Source organism: Anas acuta, chromosome 13 (genome assembly GCF_963932015.1).
Source record: "Anas acuta chromosome 13, bAnaAcu1.1, whole genome shotgun sequence".
NCBI classification, from domain to species: domain Eukaryota; kingdom Metazoa; phylum Chordata; class Aves; order Anseriformes; family Anatidae; genus Anas; species Anas acuta.
Window position 1 is genome coordinate 7361484 of NC_088991.1, and position 23645 is coordinate 7385128.

The following is a 23645-nucleotide window of genomic DNA, read 5'->3' on the forward strand; positions in this document are numbered from 1 at the left end:
TGGTTTCAGTAATTCTTTCTCCTGTTGGTTAAGTCAGGCAATAATCCAAAGAACAGCACAGCCTGGCATCAAATAATTCAAAGAAAGGACAACTGAAGTACTTATAGTTTCAGTTAGGCAATGCTTCAGAACAATTAGGAACAGTTGGCACGTGCTCAGAAGTGTGGGTTTTCCCCACCAAACTCAGCCTGTCTAACAGGACATAGACAATTTGTTTTCCAACTTCTGTGCAAAAAAACTTGTGCTATAAAAGAACAAAATCCTTAACAAAAAGAAAAAAAAAAACAGAAAAAATGTGTTCTTGTAGTCTTGAGGTTGACAGTTGTCTCCATTGCAAAACTATAGACTCGGCAACCCCTCAGTGTGTTATTTTATAACCATTGTCCTGAAAACCACTATGAGTCAAAGCCTATTCAAGCGAGGGAAAGTGACATAACCACTGGTTACCAGTAGCAATGCAATGACAATCTCTCTATCAGGCATACGCCAACAGTATTTACATAGTTACATAGCAGACACTTTTAAAGAGATAACAATTGTGGAATAAAGGGAGGTTTTCTAGCAGCACGTGAATTCAAGATAGGGAATAGAAATAGATTATCACTGAAAATGTAATCAGGATTTGTGCTCTGAAAGGAACTTCCACAGATTCTATTTACAGCATAGGAAAGCGTCCACGGGGCTAGCTGACAGTCTGATCACTTGGGACTAAAATGAGTCTCAAAAAAGCACTGTGCAATGTACCTCTGGGAATTCTCTTACACCAGCAGGGACGTAGCTGAAATATTGCAAGAGAAAAGGGCAGCTGGGGCTTGTGAGCTGTTGCAGTGGTAGAGGCTGTATGCTTATGTGGATCATAGAATCACAGACCAAAGCCAAAAAACTGTTAAGACCTTATCATGGATGGCTTATGGGCACCAGCTCTGTGACTTCTTGGGGAGGAAACCAGCTGGCTCTGCCTCTGCCAGTTCCTGCTGTGCGTGATGTTTGGTAAACGTTAGTACTGTGTGGGGTGTGACAGGTACAGAGTGAACCTTACGCTCGCTAACTTAAGTGTTTTAAAGCCAAGATACTACTTCACTTTTCACCAGTACAACTACAAAATGCATGGTTCTGACAACCTGCCCAATTCTGGAAAGACTGCTTTAGCAAAAACAGCTGTATAAACTGAATGTACATACTCAATCCGGATATGCTGTTTTTTTGTTTTGCTTTGTTTTTTTGGGGGGGGTTTATGTAACATTCTGAAAGCATGGAGTTGTCTTACATTCATATGTGTTGATGGATTTGGAGCAGCAGTGGGTCATGAACTGTATTTGATTATAAAGGGGGGAAAAAAAAGGAAAGCAAATCCTACCTACCTGCATTGTTCATGAGATCAAGAACTGATTTATCCTTCACTTAAACAGAAGAAGTTAAAGCTAGGAGGTGACTCACTCTGCAAAAGCACATCTCTCTTGTATGATTTTTCTACAAAGGGAGGTTTAATTTCTTCCTTTTAATGACAATGAGCACAATACTGATCTTCTTCCAGCAGTTAATGGCTGGCGTAACAGACAGCATGAGAGCATGACTACATTCTTCAGCCTTCTTTGGGAGCTATAATCTGCATCACACTTAGAGACCACAAAACCAGTGAACAATCCTGCTCCTTTCCCCTCATGAACACAACTAACCACGTCTGAAATTCTGACATACTACTCATCCTGATGAAGCTTCTCCACTGGGAGTAGGAATGTTAAGTCACATAAAGCCCCAGATGGCTTTTTCTACTCAGGTGCTTCACACTAACAGTCCGTAGGTGAGAAGAGATTTGGACAGATGGCCCATGGAGTTGAGCCAATTAAAACCCAAAGTCAGGAAGCTGCACTAACTTATGGTTAGGTAGAGAACAGGAAGTGAAGACGTGTTTTTTTTCTGTGTTATTTTGCTCCTGAATCTCTGGACAATTTCTAGCAATTATCTTTAACTCTCATTTTACGTTCTGCCTACTATGCCTACTCCTCCATGCACTGGGTGTCTCTGTTACCATATACAAATTATTTACATTGAAAAATAATCAAACTCAAGTTCTAGTTTGAATGTTTTGACATGTTAATCTTGAAAGAAAAAGCGTAATGTTCCATGTGCCATAAAGGAAATGAAAGGGAGTAATGATGAGGGAATTTATGTTCACGTCATGGTTAGAAAATCACTAGGATTAAGACATTCACAAACACATTAGCCAGATTAAATAAATGCATGGCACCATCAAATAGAGAAAGCAAGTGTATCACTGGGGTTTGTTTTTCAGGGACAAGTACTAGTAGAACTTGTACAAGTCCTTGTTACCTATTGATCCGTGAACATTGTGTAGTAAGAAAAGCAGCGCCCTTCTCATGCAAACCTGCCAGCTTCCTAATTGATGGCTGACTAGCGATTGGCTTGACAAGACTTCAGGACTCAAACAGTGAGCATCCCATTCCAGCTGTATTTTTCACTGTGTGATGCTGAAAGAGGGACTCGCAATGTGTCCCTAAGCATAACCAAACCTAGAGTGAGCTGGGTAAAATCAGTTCTGTTCAGACATATCCAGACTCCTAGAAGGTTACTTTTGTTCTGTATTGAAATGAAAAGACTATAGTCACAAGTTCAATGGAATTCCAGAGTATTTTAATACTGAAGAAAGAAGATATTTCAGTGCCAAACAAATATTTAATGAATAACTCACCAATTGGAAGGCTTATTTTATCAAAACTGAGGAACTATCCGACAGCCATTCCCACTAGCCATTTTGGTGAAAACTGAACTGTTTTACTGAAAAGCTTATCTGTCAAAAGCAGAGCCCAAATGAACTCTTTTTGCAAGTAAGAAATAAAAACCCAAGTGTTTAAGCTCCTGTCAGTGTGCACAGTAAACCACCAATAACAGTAACACAATGCTTAATGTGTGTCAACTTGAGACTAAGAGGTCCATCAGCCCTTCCAGAGAACACCTGGAAAACAGTCAGGAAGCCCTTCCATTTCTGGGAAACACATGCACCTGCTGTTACATAACCTCTGAATGAATATGTTCTGTCTCGAAGGTAAGCATATTTATGGATTCTTCTGTGCTGACCAGTGAAAAATGTCTCGAGCAACAGAAGATGTTAGACACCCATGCAGTGTTCCATTTGTCATAAAAGGCTTCATTAATGGTCTCAGCTGAGATACCTTTCCAGCTCAAAACCATGTAAAGATAGACATTTAGAAGGGAAAAGTTATAACAGGGAACATAAGAACATATGTTTTGTTTCACACTTTGTGATAATGGAATTCCAGTAAGATGAACAAACTTCACAAAGCAAAACCAAAACATCAAATTAATGCAATATAGGGACCTCCTGAAGTTAGAGAAACTAATTTTTATTTGCTTTGCTGTGAGCTAAACACAATAGTTAATAAATATGGATCAAACCATACTGTAAGTTGATGGGTCCCCTACAAAGACAGCAAATAGGACATGCAGCTTTTTAACAGTTCAAAATAATGGCTGACCAGTTTATTATTTGAAATTACAGGACGCTTTCACCCATAGGTTTGAAAAGCTTTGTCTTGCAGCTATTCATCTGTCTGTAGATTGGTATGGACTGCCACCAAAGAAGTCTCCTCTTAAAAAGTGTAACACCGAAGTCTTATGCCTGTTGTGATTCTTAAAATCCAAGACCAACTTGTCCTTTCCTGCACAAACACCTGTTGAAGTGTAAAAGGCCTCCCAGATCCATAATTTTAATTTCAGTAGTTTTCTGCAAGGAATGAGGGTGATAAAGGTGAGTTCTACACTCACACAACATGGGTAGGAGAAGTATGGGTGGCACCACTTAGATAGAAACCCAGCAAGCAGCTAGGTTAAGCCATTGCTTAACACTGGTAGCAGCATATGTGTTCTAGATTACCTCTGACAGCCGGATAAATCTTGTATTTGTAGGGCCCACCAGCTCTGCTGTTTGGCTGTTGCTCAGCCTTCATGTCTTTGCTCCTGAGGGAAAACTTTCAGCCACTGATTCAGGAATGCATCCCTTCTTGGCAAAACCCTTCCGGTAATATCTGTGGTCCCCTTGAGTTTAAATGAGACTTCAAACATATGCTTCAAATTAACAGAATTCCTCAAAGCTTTACGCATGGGGCAAAAGAACCTTCAGCCTGTGCTTAACTGTTTTTTTGACTTGGGTGCTTGAATATCCTCGTACCTGTCACCTTCATCCTCATCCTGTGTTCTGACTTGCACTACTAATGAGTATATCAGCTGTAGTGGTCTACCATGCTGCTGCCTTCTGCTGTTTGCTACCATCTCAGGCCAGAGGTTTCTGCCCTGTAATGAGTCAGACAATTCAGTTCACACTGAAGACAGGAAATGCATGAGCTAAGGCAGGCATTCCCACTTAGAGAGATTACTACTGTTTATCCCATACTTGTCAACCTGGCAGACTTGCATTGCACTTTCCACTTCTTCAGTTCCATGGAATTAGTTTTAGAAGTTCAATTCATACTTCTTTCTTGGTCTCCAGGCTTACAATTTTCTTCAAAATTAGCTTTTAAATATCTGTACCTATACCTGAGTCACCAAGAAGGCAGACAGCAATTTTACTTATGCCAAACTCAATCAATTTCACATTTATTGTACTACAGCACAGCAGTGGGTTGCTTTTTTTATTATTTTTATTTTTTTTTATTTGAGACATTGCAGGGCTTTCTTCTGATACACACTGATGGGGCTTCTGGGAGCAGGCTTTCAAAAATAATTAGAGTGATGAATCATAATCAGGAAGAAATGGTTCTTACATCTATTAAGACAGTTATTTAAAAATGTTTTGATGAATCATGCAAAAATGGTCACAAATAGGATTATACTTTTTCCATCAATATATTTTTTTGTTTTTAAGTCTTAAGAAAAGAGCTTGTGCTTTTAACACTTGAATTGAAAAAATATTTACAACTGACATAAATGCTACATTGCACTTCAGACAGGCAAAGTGGTGATGGTCCTCTGCTCTACCATTCATGAAATTCACTGAGGATTTCAGATCTGTTCTGTAAACTCCTGATTTAGAAGTGTTCAGTCCTGGATCTTCATTATGCTTCTTTTCTCCAAATCATTCATTTCCTTCAGTATAAGGGCAACATTGTATCTCAGCTCCTGAAACTTTGCAACTGGCACCTGAAACAGAACACTTAGGTTAGAAAATGTGACTCAGGAACTTTGCATAGGGCATGCCTGTGGATAGGGAACATTCCACAGCAGCAGCCCAATCTCTCAGCTTTTTTTTTATTTAGACTTAAGACAAAGGATTTGAGGTTAATAAAATTAATTCAAATAAATCATTTTTAAAATTCCTCTTTTTATAAAGAGGAGAAGAGCAGAAAAAAAATCAAATAACACCTACACAGTACGTTTTCTATACTATATGATGTGAGAAAGGAAATATATAAGAATGTCAACAGATGGCTGCTGGGGTGAAGTAAGAGTCATGGGTTGGACAGAAAGATAAAGAGATCTGGAAGACTGTGTAGTGTACAGAATTCTCAAGCAACGAATTCCAGATATTTTCCTTGTCCAAATTTGCAGGAGAAAGGAATCAAGCCTCTAACCAAGAAAGAGATTCAGCAGCAACCTCAAGAGCAAAGAAGACTGTGAACTAATATACATTGCTGAAAGCAGGCAGGGGCTACTACTGGGTGAGAATTTTTTTCATAAGGAAGAAAAATTTGTCGTTAAAAATCTCTTCACCATCAACTTATGGAACTGGATCAGTGTAGTAAAGCAGCACAGAAAACCATACACAAAAAACCATTTGCTTAGTTAACTAAGGACCTGCCCCAAGTCTCCACTGCTGTCAAAGTCAGAAGGGAAAAGCAGACCATATCCTTTTTCAGGCTATAGCAGTGTGTCAATGAAAGAACTGTGGCCATCAAGTTCCTCTTTCACTGTGAGGTTAAAATTTTCAAAGTAATTAATTAAATTCAAAATAATTAACCTATGCAAACAGGTGCTGCCCTGTCACCCTCTCCACAAAGTTATATTTACAGCATGGTCACAACCATAACAATTCTGATTATTTGGGTGAATTTCCTTTTGAAATGATCCAAGAGCTGTGTGAGGCAATGCTCAGGGTATAAAAATCCAGTTATGTTGTAGTTACAACTCCTTGATTCTATACCAGACATTTTCAGATGTGTTGTATCTCAGACTCAACTTTCCTGTTATCTTGATATGCCAAATTGATGGGGGTTTTGTGGGTGCCAACTAGCAGAGAACAGAAGATCAAACTAGATTTAATCTTCTTTGAAGCAACTACTACATAAACATGACTTCCAAGGTTCTTACAGGTCTCAAATCCAAATTCTTTGAGCCTGGACTTTTATGTGGATCTTGATATATCTTCAGTTTGCAAATAGCACATCCAAAACAAGAGGCCTCGAGTTCCAGATTAACTCAGCTAAACACTTGAATCAGATGATAAAGACATGAGGTGGTAGAGAGGAGTCGAAAGAATTATAGTATCACTTATGGGGATATTACCACAAAAAGACTATTTAACTAATGAGCAGACAACAGCTTTACATTCAAACTGAATAGTGTATTTCTTTATCTTGCCACCTAGTCCTGGTTAAAATGCAGTTTTACAAGGGATTAATGGTGACTAACTGCTCAAACACAGAAGAGGCCTTATGGTTGTCTACACTGACTGCAAGTTTACAGTCAGTTTCATAAATGAGCCTATTATGAAGCTAATGAGATAACATCTTCAAAAAGAGGACAGCCTTAGACAGCAAAAGCTATGTGCTGCAATTCAGCATTGTAAATGCTACAAAACTAACTGGACAAGTGGACAGCAGGCATTTGTTTATGCACAAGCTTCCAAGTTAAGGAGATCAGCTTTTCAAAGGCCAAGAGGTAAAATCAGGTTATGGAAGGGCAATGTCTGCTCTCTGTGGATCAGGCACCAATGGTGCCCATGGTCGTTATTTCATTGCACGAGATTCATCATTTGGAGGAGCGGGAGAAGGCAGAAGACTAATGGATTTTCGTTTAACATTTTAAGCCAAATGGATGGAAGTCTATTTAGTGCATTTAAGACCCTTCTGAGAATGCATCTGAACACAGGCACAGACTGGTGGGACAGATGTGCTTGCGTGGGTACAGTCCCAGGCTGCTCTGCAGAGCACTGGCTAATTTGCTTTACTTTGTCTACACTGAAGGCACAGACTCCTTTGTCATCCTACCCACTGTAGCACGGATATCAATTATGTGACAGGAATCCAGCATCTGATTTACAATTCCCATATGTATCAGAAATGTATAAAATGCATTTTTGACATATATACCACGAAACTTGAAATGAAAACTTGAAATCAGAAACTAGTGTGCTTAGACAAAAAAAAAAAAAAAAAAAAAAAAGCCCAAAGGAAAAAAAAAACAAAAACAGGAGACCAAACAGTGCAACTTCTCCCTCTGGCATGTACATTTTAAAATTGTTCATAATGGAATTATCTTTGGGACTTATCACCTTACATAAGCCCTGTTAGTTAAGGGGACATTCAGTACATGTTGGAATGAAAGGAAACTGAAGAGGTGAGGACTCTGTTTACTTGCATATGTTATCTCAAATCAAAACACAAGTTTATCTCAAAAAGTCTCTGTGTGAAGACCGCTCATCAGATACAGAAATCCTGTTTACAGACAGATCTTTGGTATTCAGGTCTAAGCAGCAGCAAAATGGTGATTTTAAGAGGGAGGCATACTGTTTGCTATCAGCTATCTGTGCTTCTGCATGCACTGGACAGGCATAGCAGCACATCCCCACTGCAGAATAGCTCCAGCAATGTGTCTTCTGCAGACTTAAACAAACAAAACAACAACAAAATCAAACCAGAACAACAAAAATTTCCCAAACCAAAATACCCCACGAATCATGCCATCAAGACTTGACATTAAAAGGAAACAAAGACCCAAATCAAAACAGTTAAGAGTACATGCTAGTTTTTATTCTCTTAAGTGAAATTCACCATGCTGTAAAGAGTTAACCTGAAGTCCCTGGCATCACTTAAGTTCCATGGAAGACCTCAGTCAGGGCTACAGTCCTCCTAAGGAGGACTATCCACAGAGAAGTGAATTTGACCTTCTGTGAAGTGACACCCCAACACTTTGCAATGTAGCACAGAATTTATGCCTTCCTCAACAGCTGTCTTCTGGCGAAACCTAACACTGATACCACTCCACCTCTTTCAGCCCTCTGTGCTTTGGTGCTTCCTCCAGACTACTACTAATGCATGAACTGAAGCCAAAATCTTTAAAGAGTTCAAATGTAACAACGCCTGTTGTGCACTGAAATCCTGCATGCACTACCACGTTATTTATAGAACAAACAGCATTCCTTTTCAAAGGTTAAAATTATGGAAGGGTTTATGCCATTTTCTGGCAAGCAATTACGTACAGTGTCATAAATGCTGCCACTGACTAATTCTGAGGTAAAAAGCAAAGAAGTTTTTTCACTTCCTAGCAGCAAGATCTGAAGAAAACAAAACTACCTCTGCCACAGAAGAGAATGTTTCACCAGGTAGGAGGTTTAGTAGTACACCATATATTATATAAACTACACACTAATTTTTCTCCTCTCAAAAGCCATCATCAGGTCTGAAGGTTAGAGTTGATATCTAAACTGTAATTTTTAACCAAACCAGGTATTATGCAACAGTACTTTTCAGTATAACATTCTTCTACCAAACGAATTTGCAGCAAAGTTTGAGTAGGAACAAGGTACAAAATGATTTTAGTTGGCATTCAGTTATGTGTTGTATGTGGTAACACTGAACATGGAGGAAAGAACAAACCAACCAACGATAATGCATTGTTTACAAAAGCTTTAAGGTTTTAAATAGTAATTCAGCTTTCTAAAAAGAACTTTAAGTGGTTTCTTTTCTATTTATTGCGGCAATCAGACTTACTTCAAAGCGATGAGCTGTCCCATCTGAAAGCTTCATCAGCATTAAAATGGATGGTTGAAGTGCACGGGCCAGTGAACTGAAATTATTTACATTATTAGCAGTACAACAATAGACAGCAGCAGCGTGACGAGTATAGCATTGTAGGCTAACCATTTAAGATGTTCATACAGGCTTTACATAGAACACATGAGTAATTTCTATTACAGAGTCACATACCTGGCTGGTTGGAAACTCATAAACACAGAAGTCTCTCCAATTTACCTCAGTATTGAGACTGAAAAAACGTCAATAGTTTAATGGCAAGCTTAGGAGCATTTTCATTTTACATAACTGTCAGTTTAGTGGAACTGTGATAGGGATAAGAGCTGACCAGCTACTGCTAGCACTAATGAACACTTTTTTTTGGTGCATTTTCCTATGTTGCATTAACCATTTCCATCCCTTCGTAATTTCAATTGTTGTCTCATTTGGGGAAATAAGTTCTACCAGTCTCCATCCTAAATTTGTGGGTTGCTCTTTATTTTACTTGATGACCCAATGAGGGGAAATGAGTCATTCTTGTGCAGCTTCCATCAACAGATCCTGCCAAAACCTGCTCAGGTACTGACAGGCATTACAGCCAGAAGCCATGCCTCTTCACAGAGGCTGTTGCTGGATGATAAACAAGAATTCCCAGGGGGAGGTTGACTGGAAAGGAAAATAAGAGGAAGGAAAATAGAAAAGGATAATGCTTTGCTCCTGTGTTGTTTGGAAAGCAATCACAGGATTTGCCTGCAGCTTGCAAGCATTGTGCCTGACGATGTTTATCTGTACGTTTTGTTCTCTTATAGGTGCAGATTTTTCTGCATCATGATACCTGTGTGGGGCTTACAGCACTAGTTCAAGTGGCTCATCTGAGAGCCACTTGAACTAGAAGCTCATGGCCATCACAATTTCCACTTAGGAGCCTTTTTCCTTGGCTTCAGAAAGACTCTTTGGCTCTAGCCAAAGATCCATCCCCCAGCTGCCTATGCCGTGGCAGATGGCAAGAAACTGTTCACTGCAGGCACTGACAGGATGATCACAAAGGCCTTTATTCCTGTTTTGTGAAAGGAGCTAGCAGGCAGATCGATGACCAATTGCATAACTATGGCAGTGTGACCTGAAGCCTCTTTGTCGAGTCTACAGCAGACTTGAGAGTTATGGAAAGTCCTTTTATTTAACGTGTGCTACACACAAATGAGAGTCTACTTGAGAACTGAAGAGACAATTTCCATCCCATACTCCAGCGCAACTGAGAGCTTGGCTGGCTGCTTGAGGCTCAATCCATCTAACTGCTTCCATCATCAGTGAGAACCAGAGAGTTTTATCAGCTCCATCAACTTTTAAAATATTAAAAGAGAGACTCAAACTTGGAGTCAAATGTTTCTAGCACACAAGTTTTAGAGCTTGTAACAAATACGCAGCATCAAAAAATATTAGTAGAAGATAGAGACAGCATCCTGTTGGCAAGTCTGCATAATAGCAATAACCTTTTGTATATAAACTGACTTACACACTGGTCAAAACATTCCCTCCTTATCTTGCCATTTCATGCTACATGCAAATCCCTAACAGCAAGATACATTTTAACACCATTAACATTTTAAGCAGCACAAGAAGTCAGTTTAACCTTGGACATATCTTTCCTGTGGTCATGCAGGGTTCTCTTTTTTACCTTGTGGATATAGCTACATCCACTCTCCACTTGAAGTCCTGGACGTTTGGCAGCCTACTTCCTTGCATCAGAGCTGTGCCTTCAGAAACAGGACGCCTACAGAGTAAATCAGAAACAGGAGACTGCAATGCAAATTCGTAAAAGCAACAATACATCTGAAAGTAAAATAAGACTCCCCGGAACAAACCTGTCTGGAACTTGTTTCTCTTGTCCATATACTCATTTAGAGAGGTGGCACAGAGTTGCTGAGGTTGGAAGGGACCTCTGGAGGTCATCTGGTCTAACCCCCTGCTCAAGCAGAACTACCTACAGCAGGTTGGTCAGAACCACGTTCAGACAGATTTTGAGTACCTCCAAGGAGGGAGATTCCACAACCTCTCTGGGCAACCTGTTCCAGTGCTCAGTCACCTGCACAGGTGTCCCAAGAGGTTTGAATGGGTGGTTTTGTATATTTGAGATGGCTGTGCTCAGATTAGCCATTTTCCTGTGCTTAAATATCATCACTGTTCGTTTTTTTTTCTTATTAAAAAAATAAGAGAGAGAGAGAGACAAAGCTACTCCGTGTAATTCCAGTAAAGTCAGGTCATTATAGAGTTTAGTAAGAGTCATCATGATGGCTGGCGTATCTATTATTTCAATTCTCATGCAACTCTAAGAGGTATGGAAAGGGATCTGGAAATAAATCTCCATGCAGGAACAGAAGACAGATGCCTTCTCAAGCCAGGAAGTTGGAATAAGCTCACTGTGCTCCTTCAGCAGAAAGCATCTAGAATTAGCTAGCAGCAGTGCTTTAAATCTAATGATATTAGTGTGTACTCTGAAGCATACCTTAAAAATAAAAACCATACAGTGGTTCTTACTAATCCAGGATGCTTTACAAATTCCAAATTCCTCATGTGATGTTCACTGCCAGCCCCAGCACCACCTTCATGACTTTTGTCTAGACTAGTGTTTAAGAAGGCCCAGCCTGCCTTTATTACTCATTGCAGGAAGAATCAGGCTCATTAAGCCTCAGTTTATTTCTGGGAGGAAATACAGTTGACATTGATTAAACTTCAGACGGTTGACAGTCTTTAAAATTTTAATAGCATCTTAAGCTCTGGGTAAGTAAACAAGCCAAATCTGATACAAAGACATAACAACCATCCATTTTTAGCTATACATAGAGAAATGCTTTCAGAATGAGATCATTCCACTGGTCCATTAGGGAGCTAGTCTGGACCTGTGTGTTACTTACCAAATAGGTTTATTTTTTTCTTTGCTTTTTTTTGTTAAGCATCCCATGTCTCTGGCAGTTATTTACAGTACATTTCAAAGCTACTCCAGCTAAGGGCAGGATAAGAAACGTTACATCCTTTATCCATGGTGCTAGACATAATCTAATTACAGTCTTTACATCAGAAAGGAATCCTCTCTGAACAAATCAAGGACTGTAGGAATGATAGTCTAACATCCCTACTCAGCCTCTTGTGTGCAAGTTAGCTGGTGCCTTTAGAAACTGCCAAGAAAGATTAGTGATTTGATAAGGTACAAAACACAGACAGGCTAAAATCCTCCAATACTCTTGCATAGTGCTTTTGCTACATAAGAAAGAAATTATCCTTTTTTTGGGGAGTGCTGGGCAGAAGTGACACACATCCCTAATAGTATGGCAAAGTAATGAGCAGAAAAAAGAGATCAGCTGGTCCTTACTCACTGTATTACTACTAGAAGTAGGTCACCACAGCTGGGTGCAACCGTCAGGAGCCAGTCTGGAATGGTCATTAGCAGGATTAGACAATAAGAACAGGCCTTTCCCTCAGTGGTGAGTTGCTGCCAGAGTATTGCTTAATTTGGGGACTGCCTAAAAATAGCCAGACTGCTGCCGCTTCCTTCAGTGGAGGACAATCCATTCAGTGCAACACTGGCATTTTGGGCAAATAATGAGCAGGGATGACAGGAAGGTGTTCTAGTTAGCAGTGATGGGAAAGATCAGTGATGTCCAGACAGAGATGAAATTTCTCAATATCGTTAAGTTATGTCAATTCTGTGGCTAAACTGGACTGTACTTCAATACCATTCCCTCAGAAAGAGTCACAACTTTTATAGCTCAGTTTCAACTTCTGTCAGCACCCTTCCAACTTGGACAGGATCACAACTGAACTGAAAGAATCCTGTAAGGATGACAGAATGCACGCAGTGGCCAACATACATACAGAAATTATATAGGCATTATATAGGCCCTATATCAAGCCATCGGTTTCTAAGAGGAAGAACAAAATGGAGCAGAAGAGACTCAATGAACCTTGTATCTAACACCAAAGGAATATAATTACATTTCAGAAACTCTCTGTGCCAACAGCTGCAATACACTGTCAGCACATAATGCATAAGACGGAAGTTAGAAAGAGTAAAGCAATATGGATCAATTAGAGAACATCCAAATTACACTTGGGAAGGCTGATACACCTGCTGACAACAATGTCACCTGCCAAAGGTTGCGGCAGAGCAATCAAAGAGGGAATATTACAGAATTTGGAGCAGCAACAGACCTAACAGTATCAAAACTGAAGAGGAATTTGGGATGGTTTCAGATGCAGATAACAACGTAGCCTAGCAGGCCACTGAAGTAGGAGAAAAGTATAAACTGGTATGTGTCAAACACTGTCAGATGGCATGCAGAATGCCCACTCCTGGTAGAAACTAAAGCTATGCTATTAAAACAAACAAACAAACAAAAAAAAAAACACAGAACATTTACTATAAATATTCAAAGAGGGACAAAATATGGCTATGCTTTCCCTTGGGAAAAAAAAAAAAAAGTTTTATTTTCATGACGTTATTTTATGGTGCCAGCATGCCAAATTTCTCTTCCCTTTCAGTCTCTGTAGTTTGACAGAACTATGGGGACACAGAATTAAGAATGTTAAATTTCCAGCACTTCAGAGTTGTTTAATGAACAAAATGGCGAAAATAGGATAAGATGGCAGGAGAAGTATTAAAAACCTCTGAAATTGATTTTTCTGGGTTATCTAGCTCATGCTGAATTTTTGATCAGATGCTGATCCTTCTCTTACCATCACAATCATATGTATTTACAACTCAATAAGCATATGTATGATTCAGTGCTACATTTAAGATGATAAAAGCAGATCTGTCTAGAAATCAGATCCAAGGTGCTCTTCTCTGGTCTCAAAACACAGAGCAAGATTACACTGGATAATCACAGCTTTTGAAATGAGAAAAAGCTAAATTTTCCAGCATCGTGATTTCACAGTAGAAAACAGACAATCATGCATGCTTCAAATGACATCTAAATTTATCTTTTCTCCACTGCAAACAATATTTCCACTTTGCAACCATGAATTTTGCATTCTTTAACACCTATAATTCAAACAGAATAGCAGAGAAAAGATGAGAAGGCTGAATTTATTTTTACTCCAAGAACCGTAACTTTTAAGCCAAGATCTTAAGCAAAGAAATGAAAAATATTTTGAATTTTGGTAGCAGCATTCAGACCCTTGCGAGGGTAACTGAAATCCCACAACTAAAACTATCAGTATTCCATGAAGAATATGCGAAGCAGCTCTAGGTCAGTGATGCCGAGTGACCTCACCGCTCAAGGAGGAAAGCTTTGCATATGCACTGAGATCAAGCAGTTTCCACATATAGAAGAAGACAGATATGTTTGAGTAGAGAACTGTACAGAACAACAAAAAGGAAGTCCTAAAAGGAACCGCAGAGAGCCTTTTAAGAAACTTTTTGATTAGTACACCCTCTGGAGCTAATGAGGTATATTGCTTGGTGAATGAATAACAGCTAGTAGAGCAGTTGCTATCTGGTATGTATCATCAAGGCACACAGTGTGAATTCAGCCGTACGTTATCACTTGATTAAATGCTATCTGAGAAAGCTTCCACAAGCCACAGCATGTAAAAGGCTGCTTGTAACTTTCCTGCCAACAAGGCAAGTCTTTCACTTTTGCTCTAACTTGCAATGATAATGATGATAAAAACACTTAATTCTGCACCGTATTTTTCATCTGTAGGTATCGATGCACCTTACAGATGATATAGAACATTATAAAAAATTGACTGGCAATGATCACGAAAATGCCAGGAAAGCTATTTGCTGCCACACCTGAGGACAGAAGTTTATACTGAATCAAAATAACTGTGCAAATCTTGTTCTCATGAATTGCTGTTTCTTCAACAGGACTTGGCCAATCAGCAGGGTTGCCCAGTGCATGATACATGAAAATACTAACCTGTTACCAAAGACAACACTGGAAAAGTCCGTGATGAAATCTTCTGGTATCCTTAAAAAAAGAGCAATAGAGAACAGTTAAGTGTTTTGTAACCACAAATAAATGGGCTTAGCTACAAAATAACTATTGCAGAACACAAATACAGTGTCAACATTTTCCATCTTCCATTGCCTAAAATTGCCATCAGTTCTTACGTAAGAACTTCAGTATTGATTCAGTCTAGGCTCTCGGAATAACAGCCACCGTTTCTACAAGAACCCTAAAAGCTGTACTACATCCTCCTGTCCTACAAAAAATTGTAACAGTGAGTTTCAAAAGAACCCCATATTTGCCTAACTTCTCTCATTAAATAGAAGTTTTGCTGATCACTTTGACAAGTGCAGAAGTCAGACCATCAATGAATGCTTTCAAAAATCGCAAACCTATACGTTTACGTTTTACTTTCACCTTGAAGTGTAATGGAAACAAGATAGACTTGCTCCCTCAAAAGTAAAAATAGAGGTCCTTGTAGCTAAGAGTACTTACAAAAGGAGTGTACTTAACATGAGGAAGACAAGCATAAATTTATTGGGACTATGAGAACAAGTTGAATACAATAATTCACACTCCATCTGCCTTTTGCCTCTCCACCACTTCACCATTCCCCCGATGCTGCTGCTGCTTTACAAACAAGCTGCTGTTGATTTTCAGTTCAATGTATCAGGCCATGAACTGCAAAGACTGCAGAGCAAACACTATCCATTCAGCTGCCTTTGCCACAGGGACAGTAACCTCCTACAGCGAGGCAAGTTGAACAAGTGGAAGAAGTAACCGCTTCAGCTGCCACGCTTAAATCCAACATTCAACATGAATCAGTGCCCTGAGACATTACTCACCAATCCCTTGAGATACACAGCAGTCTATCAAAGACAAAGCAAACAAAGAAGTTACCTGTCCTAAAGGGCTTATAGTGTCTGACGATGGGAAAAAAATCAACTCATCAACTCACACAGTGGGAAAATGAAATGGCAGTTATTAGAGTTTGAATCCTTAAAGGAAGAAGTGGGGTTGAAACATGTTTTAAAATGGTACTTAGATAAAACTGCATATAGTAGTATTAGTAAGCTAGTTATCTGAGGCAAGCTGGAAATTGAGGAGGAGGGACTAGACAGTGATTTTCAGCTGCACGTGTCTTTCAGAACAGAAGAGAGAAGGCAACTTCTGCAAACATTACCTACGCTATCTGTGCAAACATATCATTAATCCATGCTGATGATGACCAAATAGCCTCTCTACATAGTGGAATGGCTGGAGAAAGGGGGTTGTAATATGATTATTATGATAACTATCACAACACTTACTTGAACGTAAGAGCACATGTTACTAAAATAGAAGCATTACTGCTACCTTGGAGCCTGCATTATTTTTGTTATGCAGTTAGTGATTTTGCTGCAAATTCTGTTCCTAGCTCAAGCAGCTTACACTAGACCAGTCACATACTAAGCAGATCAGACACAGAACATGGCACAGCTCAGGCCTGAGCTACAGGCAGTAATCAGTTTTCAAAGGAATATTCTGAGGATGGGACTCAAAGGGCAAGGAAGAAGGAGGAAGGATGTCTCAATCCCATGTTATTGGCCCAAGCCATAAACTCATCAAACCTACAGAGAAGGGAAGGAGAAAATAGCACTCACAATTTAGTGTGATTTTTATTCTTACTGACTGAGCCAGCCAGTCAAGCCAAAAAAGTATGGGATATGGGATGACAACCCTGTGAAACCAGTAGCACCGATCTAATTAATCACAAGTGGGCATGTCTCCCAGCCTCTGTCTCTGACAAAACTAGAAGCCAAGACCAGCTGCATCACCAGGAAATTGAGAATTACAAGACTTTATGTGGATGGTACTAGGCCAATCTTCAGCTTCACTGAAAGGAACAGAATAGAATGCATGAGAAGTTGAAACAGGTAACCTGGCTCAGATCTCAATCCTCTTAAAAGAAGATATGACCAAAGAAAAAAAAAAAGGAAATGAGCAAAATTTCTGGCTTAAAATCCAAAATACTTGCCCAAACACTGGGTGCCAATAATGCCATGACATTGCTGTTCAACTACTTACACGTGTTCTTTGTGCACATGATCACAGGATGACCCACAGGAGTCAATGCAAAAGGATAAATGTCTGAATGTAATTAGTAGGTGCCTTAAATCACGCAGGTATTTCACCACCAGACCCGACTGCATTGGGAAACATAGGAAATGACATTTCCCATGGGAATCAAAGGTGCTAACAAATTTACTGAGTACCCTAACTTGGGAGTAGAATGAGCTATTCTGAAAGTTTATCCACAAAGCAAGGAAAGCTACTTACTAGAAAAACAGACTGTCAGAAGTGGAAGTTCGGAAGAATCCAAATAACCTCTGAGAATCATGGGAGCATATGAGCAACGATGAGCAGCACATAAAACATGTGAGTGCAAGCAACACAAATGCAGTTACCTGAATATTGTTGCTATGTCAGTCACATTAACCAGACCAACAAAATACAAAAGATTTAGCAAGACAGGAGAGAGAAAAGATCATTCAGACCAAAAAGCATCTTCATATGGCCATGAATAGTCCATACAGTAAGAAAAGCAAACAAATACAAAAGAGTAAGGCATTAAAGTGCGGTCAGCTGACAAGGACAGAGGCCTGGGAGCCTGTATTTCTGGACACAGTGTACACAGCCAGCCCAGCCAGTGACTTCTGACACTCCTGTATACCTACTTTCTCTACTGTTCAGTAGAAGAATATTCACCCACCCCCAAAGAACTCGGCACAGAGATTTTAGAGTTCATCATTATTCCTTAATCACACTGAATGCATTCTGTGTGCACCTCAAAATACACCAACTCCCACTGGGTCAAAAGAAAGTCATCAGTTTCTTACTGACCTACTTTAACCTGGGTGTGAACTCCGTGACGTGCCAGAGGAAGCAGCTTGCATTTCAGCTCACAAGACAAAAGAAAGGGCAGACTCTAGCACTGAGCTGCAGACAAAATTATATCAACAAGCAAGGCACCTTTCACCATGGCCTCAATTACACCTCTCACCAATTAGACACTGATTATATCCATCAAATTTTTACAACCTTAAGTTGCTCGTAAAGCAACTTATGCTTACAATTCTGCAGAACAGAGTCTGAGGAGGAAGCTGATTTGCAGGATAATGGACAAATAAGGAGAAAAGAAAGAATTAGAAACATAGCTGTATCTCCTAGGTAGTAATCAGAATGCAAAGAATTGTAGGAAGTTAACATTTTAAAACATTTGGGCCTTGGTGCATGAGTTTCTCTATAGATGAAAACATAAACTGCTCTTATTCTCTTGTTACCACTGGATATGGAAATCAGGGAAAACCCTATAAAGATTATTAGTATGTGATGTCTGGCTTTTAGGATATGTACTTCTATTCGGAGATACTCTGAACAGACTCTGTAGTCAATGTAACAAACATTATGCTTTGAAGGGTAATTGGAAGGAGAGATCATAGCTGAACAAGGTGGTAGGATTTCATGCGTGTTATATCATTGGCCTTTCAAAGAAGAAAAAAAAAGTAGGGCAGTTTCTTAGCTTCTGAAATGTTATCGCTGTCTTACCAAACACGTTAAAACATATTGCAGGGCAAGGTGGGGATGACAAAGAGAAGGTCACTCACATTTGCATAACCTACATTACAGGCTAAATTAGACCAATCTCCCCAGCATGTGAAATTTACTGCTCATGCTCAGTGCTAAATCAAGTCTTACACAACACCTGTTTTTTTCCTTTGGCTTCATGTGACATTTGGCGACAGATGTATTGTGTGTTATTTACAGGTAATTTCTATACCAAGTTTGTTGTGTAAAAAAGTTGATTTAGGGTAGCAGTTACATAAAAGTTGTGAAAAAAAAAAAACACAAACAGATGGAAAAAACAGGCATACCTGAGCTCCTTTAGGTCTTCCTTAAAAACCTAGAAAGACAAGGAAGGTAAAATTTTACAGGATGTAGGCATGACAACTGATTTCTTATCAAATAAATTAATATTGCTTACTTCCTTAGTAGTTCCCACCCAAAAGTTTTAGTCTCAAGTGCGAGTAGTTTTGAAATGACAGATTACATATTGAGAAGAATTTCCAAAAGTGTTCCATTAAGTTGTGAGAAATTATTTCTAAAGGCCTAAATCTCTTGGAAAGATTTATTTTTGAAAGCAACATCCCTACTATTTCTTTTACATAGCTATCTGTAACATATCTTATTCTTTAGAGTAGTTATGTGACATTATTCTCATGTGTGCTTTGCAGTAACTCGTTTAAACTATGACAACGGGAGAGAAGCAGCAAAAGATAAGCTCTACATATTAAAAGCACATTTTCACTGAGTTTCCTGCAAGTTTTGAGATATGAAAACAGTCTCTTAAACTAGAGAGGTGTCAGAAGTGGCTCATCCGCATAAAAATAAAATGAGAAAAGAAAAAGTGTAAGGTAACAAAAAAGCGAAGAAAATAGCTATGAAGAAGGACTAGGGATGGGGACCATGGCAGGTGTATGCATATTCACAAAGAACATCCATAGTGTAAGCACCAGTAGCACTTTCTCCCAGTTCCCACTATGTTGTTCTGGCCATAACACGCACCTTCCTCTAAGCAGAATTACGAAGACAGACAATTTCTCATAGTTGTCTGTACGTGTAAACAAAATGTGTGAACACACAGGGTAAGGGAGAGAGTCGATGGCAGAGAAATGACATTTTGCAGTGGTTTCTTCTGGGGTTTTAATTTAAGAGTGAAAATAAACATGCACAGTAAACAAGATGCTGCAGCAGAAAAAGACAGAAGAATCTCTTTACCAAAGCTTAAATATTTTTTTTTCTGTAAATCTACACAACAAGAAAAATAACCTCTACATTTCTAGCAGTTTCTTTTGACTGCTCTAACTTGGATCAACATTTCTGTGTGGAGCTCCCCGCTCTGGTAAACAGGGTTTAGATGGTAATTCATACAACTTCAGCTTATCGAGGCCCAGAACTTACTTCTTGTTTGAAAGTCGATAAGGGGAGTCTCAGAGCTTCTCGGAGAAGAGTATACATGCCAGAAATGAGGAAAGCAAGCTGCTCTTCTGAGAGATTAGTGCTTTCTGCAATCAGCTTGACAGATTCTTTGCAGTCTTTTCCTTCCAACGCATTAACGGTGACTGTGAATAAGAAAGCAACGCAAGATCCCTTTAGAAAGAGGAAGCCCCAGAGATCATGAACATTAACATAAGCACGTCTGTGATTGTACTTGACTCAGTGTGCTGACATTTTTCCTGGTATCAAACTCTCAAACTGTAAATACATCTGATTATCTTCCACCAAAGGTCAGTCTCACAACACTTTACCAAGAGAACTTCAACATACTCAGCCTTTGCATTTTAAAATTGGAGATGATTTCACTGTGGAATTTGGTTCCAATGGGATAATGGAAAAAAAAAGTTCATTGCTCATGAGTTCACATCTGACGTGAGCTTCTATCATCAACGTTGTTCACATCCAGTCTGCTTACAGCTTAACTACAGCTGTGATACACAAGAAAGCAGTAGAGAGTAAACCATTCAACACTGTTCTCTAACATCTCACACAATTTGTCTTGCAATTTCAGCAGAGACTAACGATTAAATGAACAAGAACACAAAACTAAACCTTCAAGTGTTATAGTTAGCACAACTGCCAATTTATTCAAGCTTTGAAGGAAACGACTGTTAACACACAGCAATATTACACACTTGAAACTTCTGTGAGTTTATCTCAGTCTTCAGCACTCAGTTATTCATTCTTTTTCCATATACAACCTGGCTTATACAAATGACAAATTTCTGTTGTCACATCAGCCTCTGTCCTGCACTCTGATCGGTCTCAAGGGACTTCTGGAGCCACAGGAAGCCCCATGGTGGATTAAAAAAAAGACATTACTGACACAATTCCATTGCAGGACTGAGGAATTAGAGTAGTCTTTTATAATGTGTCATATTTAGTGCTGTGAATAAAACATGGAAGTTAAAAATGGCCAGCAAGTCTTACCAAAAGCCAAGACTAAGAGATTAGTTTAATAATATGGTAAAAAAAAGGTTGTAAACTGTCAGCCTTCTTTTTGGTATTGTGTGGGTTCCACTGACTGCTGTCTTCTTATTCAGGACAAATTTTCTTTGCTTTTCACATTCTTACATGCACATGAAATTCAGTGGTGAGTCCTGGATCACTCATGTGGCTGGCTGAATGTGTACGGCATGATCTGCAGCGCAAACTCGGCAGTGGTTAGCTAGGATGGACAGGGTGCTCGCACCAAGCTTTCCACACTGTCTGGAAAAGGCTTTGCTCTAAGACAAAGAAACTGCCTTTGAAAAAAAGGAAGAAGATTCAATTCACCGGAAAAGCCAAGCACAGATCACCACTGAGTCTTGTTCACTGGATCACGTGCAGAGCACTTCGTCCCAACGGAGCCTCCCTGCTGAGAGTCCCTCGCTCCTACAGGATGCTGCGGCCACAGACTTGCAGTTTAGCACTGCCTACAATACCATCACCTACAGATACTGTTATATGCAGTTTTTGTGTCTTTAAATGAGTGGGCATATGAAACAGCATTTTTTTTTTAATATATTAGTTATTATTCAGTGATAAATGGACTCCAACAGCATCAAAAAGACAACTTGGTGCAAGTGCCAGCGCAATCTGGACACAGCCAGCTGAAATCTGTCACGTCTTCATACTGCCCGTCCTCGGAAGGGCACACCGCTGTCCTGCACGCTGTGAATCCCAGCCCAGCGAGAGCAGGAGGCTCCTGGATGCTTCTGCAGGGCACTGGGAGCCCTTCTCCGGGCACTGGTGAACCTGCACGGCCTCGCTGCAGGGCTGTGCGCTCCCCCTAGGGCAGGCAGCACTCACTGCACACCCCGGGGGTGCCCGAAACCCACGGCGGGGCTGAGGGGACGGTCAGGTTTCCTGGCACCCACACAGCCTTTCTGTCTCCATTCTCCCTGCACCGGACAGCAAACCTAGTTCCGCATCGGTATTTACTTCTGTCCCAAATTTCCCTGCCTATCTGTAGCTTTATTGCCTGCAGTTGTTGCAGGGAGCGATGCATCCAGGATTTCCTGCGTTCAGGATTTCCCTTTCTGACCCTGCACAGCAACACTTCTTGGAGACAAATCTTTTTAAAACACAACTACCAGCTGTTTGAAGCCTTTATTGACTGAAGCGATGAAAAAGCCCGAAAGTTAGCAGGAGGAACGTGCACAGAGGGGTGGCGGCCCCGCACCGCGCCGTGCAGCCTCATCTCCCCTCAGCGAGCCCCAAGCCCGTCCCCTTGCTCCCGGCAGCTTCGCCGATCGCCCCGCGGTTATGTGGCAGGGACGGCACCGGGACGGCACCGGGACGGCACCGGGACGGCTGCAGCCCCCCCCGGCCCGGCCGTACCTCTGAGGAGGCGGCGGAAGGTGTCGTGGCCCACCTCCTGCACGCCCCGCGCCATCGCCTCCACCTCAGCGGGCACCCGCGGCCCCAGGAAGCCGCCTCCGCCGCCGCCTCGTCCCTCGCCGTGCCCGTGGGCCGCGCCCGCCGCCTTCCCCGCCGCCACCGCCGCCGCCGCCATGGCAGCGCCGCCCCGGCAGGGCCCCTCCGCCGCGCCAGGGGGCGCAGCGGCCGCCGGAGGGAGCCCGGCGCCTCCCGCCCCGCTCCCTCCATGGCGGCGCCTGCGGCTCGGCCGCTCGCAGCGTGAGGCGATCGCGCCGCTCCTTCCCCCCCTGCCGCCGCCGCCATGACCGAGGAGCCGTACGAGAAGTTCCTGGCCCCCGACGAGCCGTGCCCGCTCCTCTCGCACCAGCACCCGCCGCGCGGCGGCAGCTGGAGCCTGAGCGAGGAGGGCTGCCTGGACGTCAGCGACTTCGGCTGCCAGCTCTCGTCCTGCCACCGCACCGACCCGCTGCGCCGCTTCCACTCCAACAGGTCGGCGGCGGGGGGCGGCCCGGGGGTGGGGGGCACCCGGCGAGCCGCCGGGGGCTGCGCTGAGGCGGGCGGCCTGGGACTGCGGCGGCTCCCGCGGGAGCCTTTGGGTCCCCTGCTGCTAATTAGGGAAAAAAGCGACGGGCTGTAATTTGTGGGGAAGGCCTGCAAGGAAAATGCCGGTGCGGCTCTGCGGAGAAATGCCGGCTGCGCTTGTAAAATGCAAAGCAACCAGGCCTGCTTGCCAAGGGTCCTGCCTCGCCTTCCGTACACGCACACAGCCCAGCCTGGGTACAGCCATAGCCTTATGAGAGCAGTGCGAGGCCTCAGCCTTCAGCACGTGTACGTGTGGGGTTAGTTCCTGTCCCACAGTTGCAAAATACTTCTGCTGGTTACTGGTGTTCCTGCTGCACCGTGACGGAGAGTAATGAGGCAGTCTCTCAACGGAATTTGTGTGAAATGACAGAAATTACGCTTCAAAAGTGTTCTCCAGTGCCCTGAACTGTAGGTTAAGTGGTTCGACGTGAGAAGCATTGATCAAGCACAGTACAAATATCCTGAGACCCGATAGTGGCGGGCAAAGTAAAATGCTTGGTATTTGTAGCGTGTCTGTAAGACTGATTAAATGCAAATGTGGGGAGGATCACACCTTTGTCTTGTATAATTCCCTTCATGCTGTCTTCGCATTCTGAGTGTTTTCTTCAGGCTTGCTCATCTCACAAACCCAGGTACTGAAGGCACCTCAGGAGGGCATTTCATTTTCTTG

At 41.5% G+C, this 23645-nt stretch overlaps 2 protein-coding genes and 1 long non-coding RNA gene across 4 annotated transcripts in view; 2 read left to right on the forward strand and 1 right to left on the reverse strand.

The window, feature by feature from the left end:
* The window catches only part of FAM199X (family with sequence similarity 199, X-linked), a 36164-nt gene that overhangs the window by 1636 nt on the left and 10883 nt on the right, over positions 1-23645 (forward strand). Inside the window, exon 1 of one of the 2 annotated variants that reach the window (XM_068697612.1) lies at positions 22609-22882. The exons of the other annotated variant lie outside the window; for it this stretch is intronic. Within the exon in view, the coding sequence (XP_068553713.1) occupies positions 22695-22882 (188 nt within the window). The 5' untranslated portion in view covers positions 22609-22694. Of the gene's footprint in view, positions 1-22608; positions 22883-23645 lie in introns of those variants that run through there. 2 annotated transcript variants of the gene reach the window in all.
* On the reverse strand, positions 3363-22571 carry COMMD5 (COMM domain containing 5). Its single transcript, XM_068697623.1, has 7 exons — positions 22355-22571; positions 19937-20097; positions 18850-18878; positions 14906-14956; positions 10660-10755; positions 8964-9039; positions 3363-5175 (listed from the first exon to the last, which is right to left on the reverse strand). Exons 1-7 carry the CDS (start codon positions 22527-22529, stop codon positions 5074-5076), a joined length of 690 nt encoding a protein of 229 aa, XP_068553724.1. The 5' UTR covers positions 22530-22571; the 3' UTR covers positions 3363-5073.
* Positions 5119-18827, forward strand: LOC137863974 (uncharacterized). The gene is made up of 2 exons (XR_011101243.1): positions 5119-5693; positions 14854-18827. It is a non-coding gene; the product is annotated as an uncharacterized lncRNA (long non-coding RNA).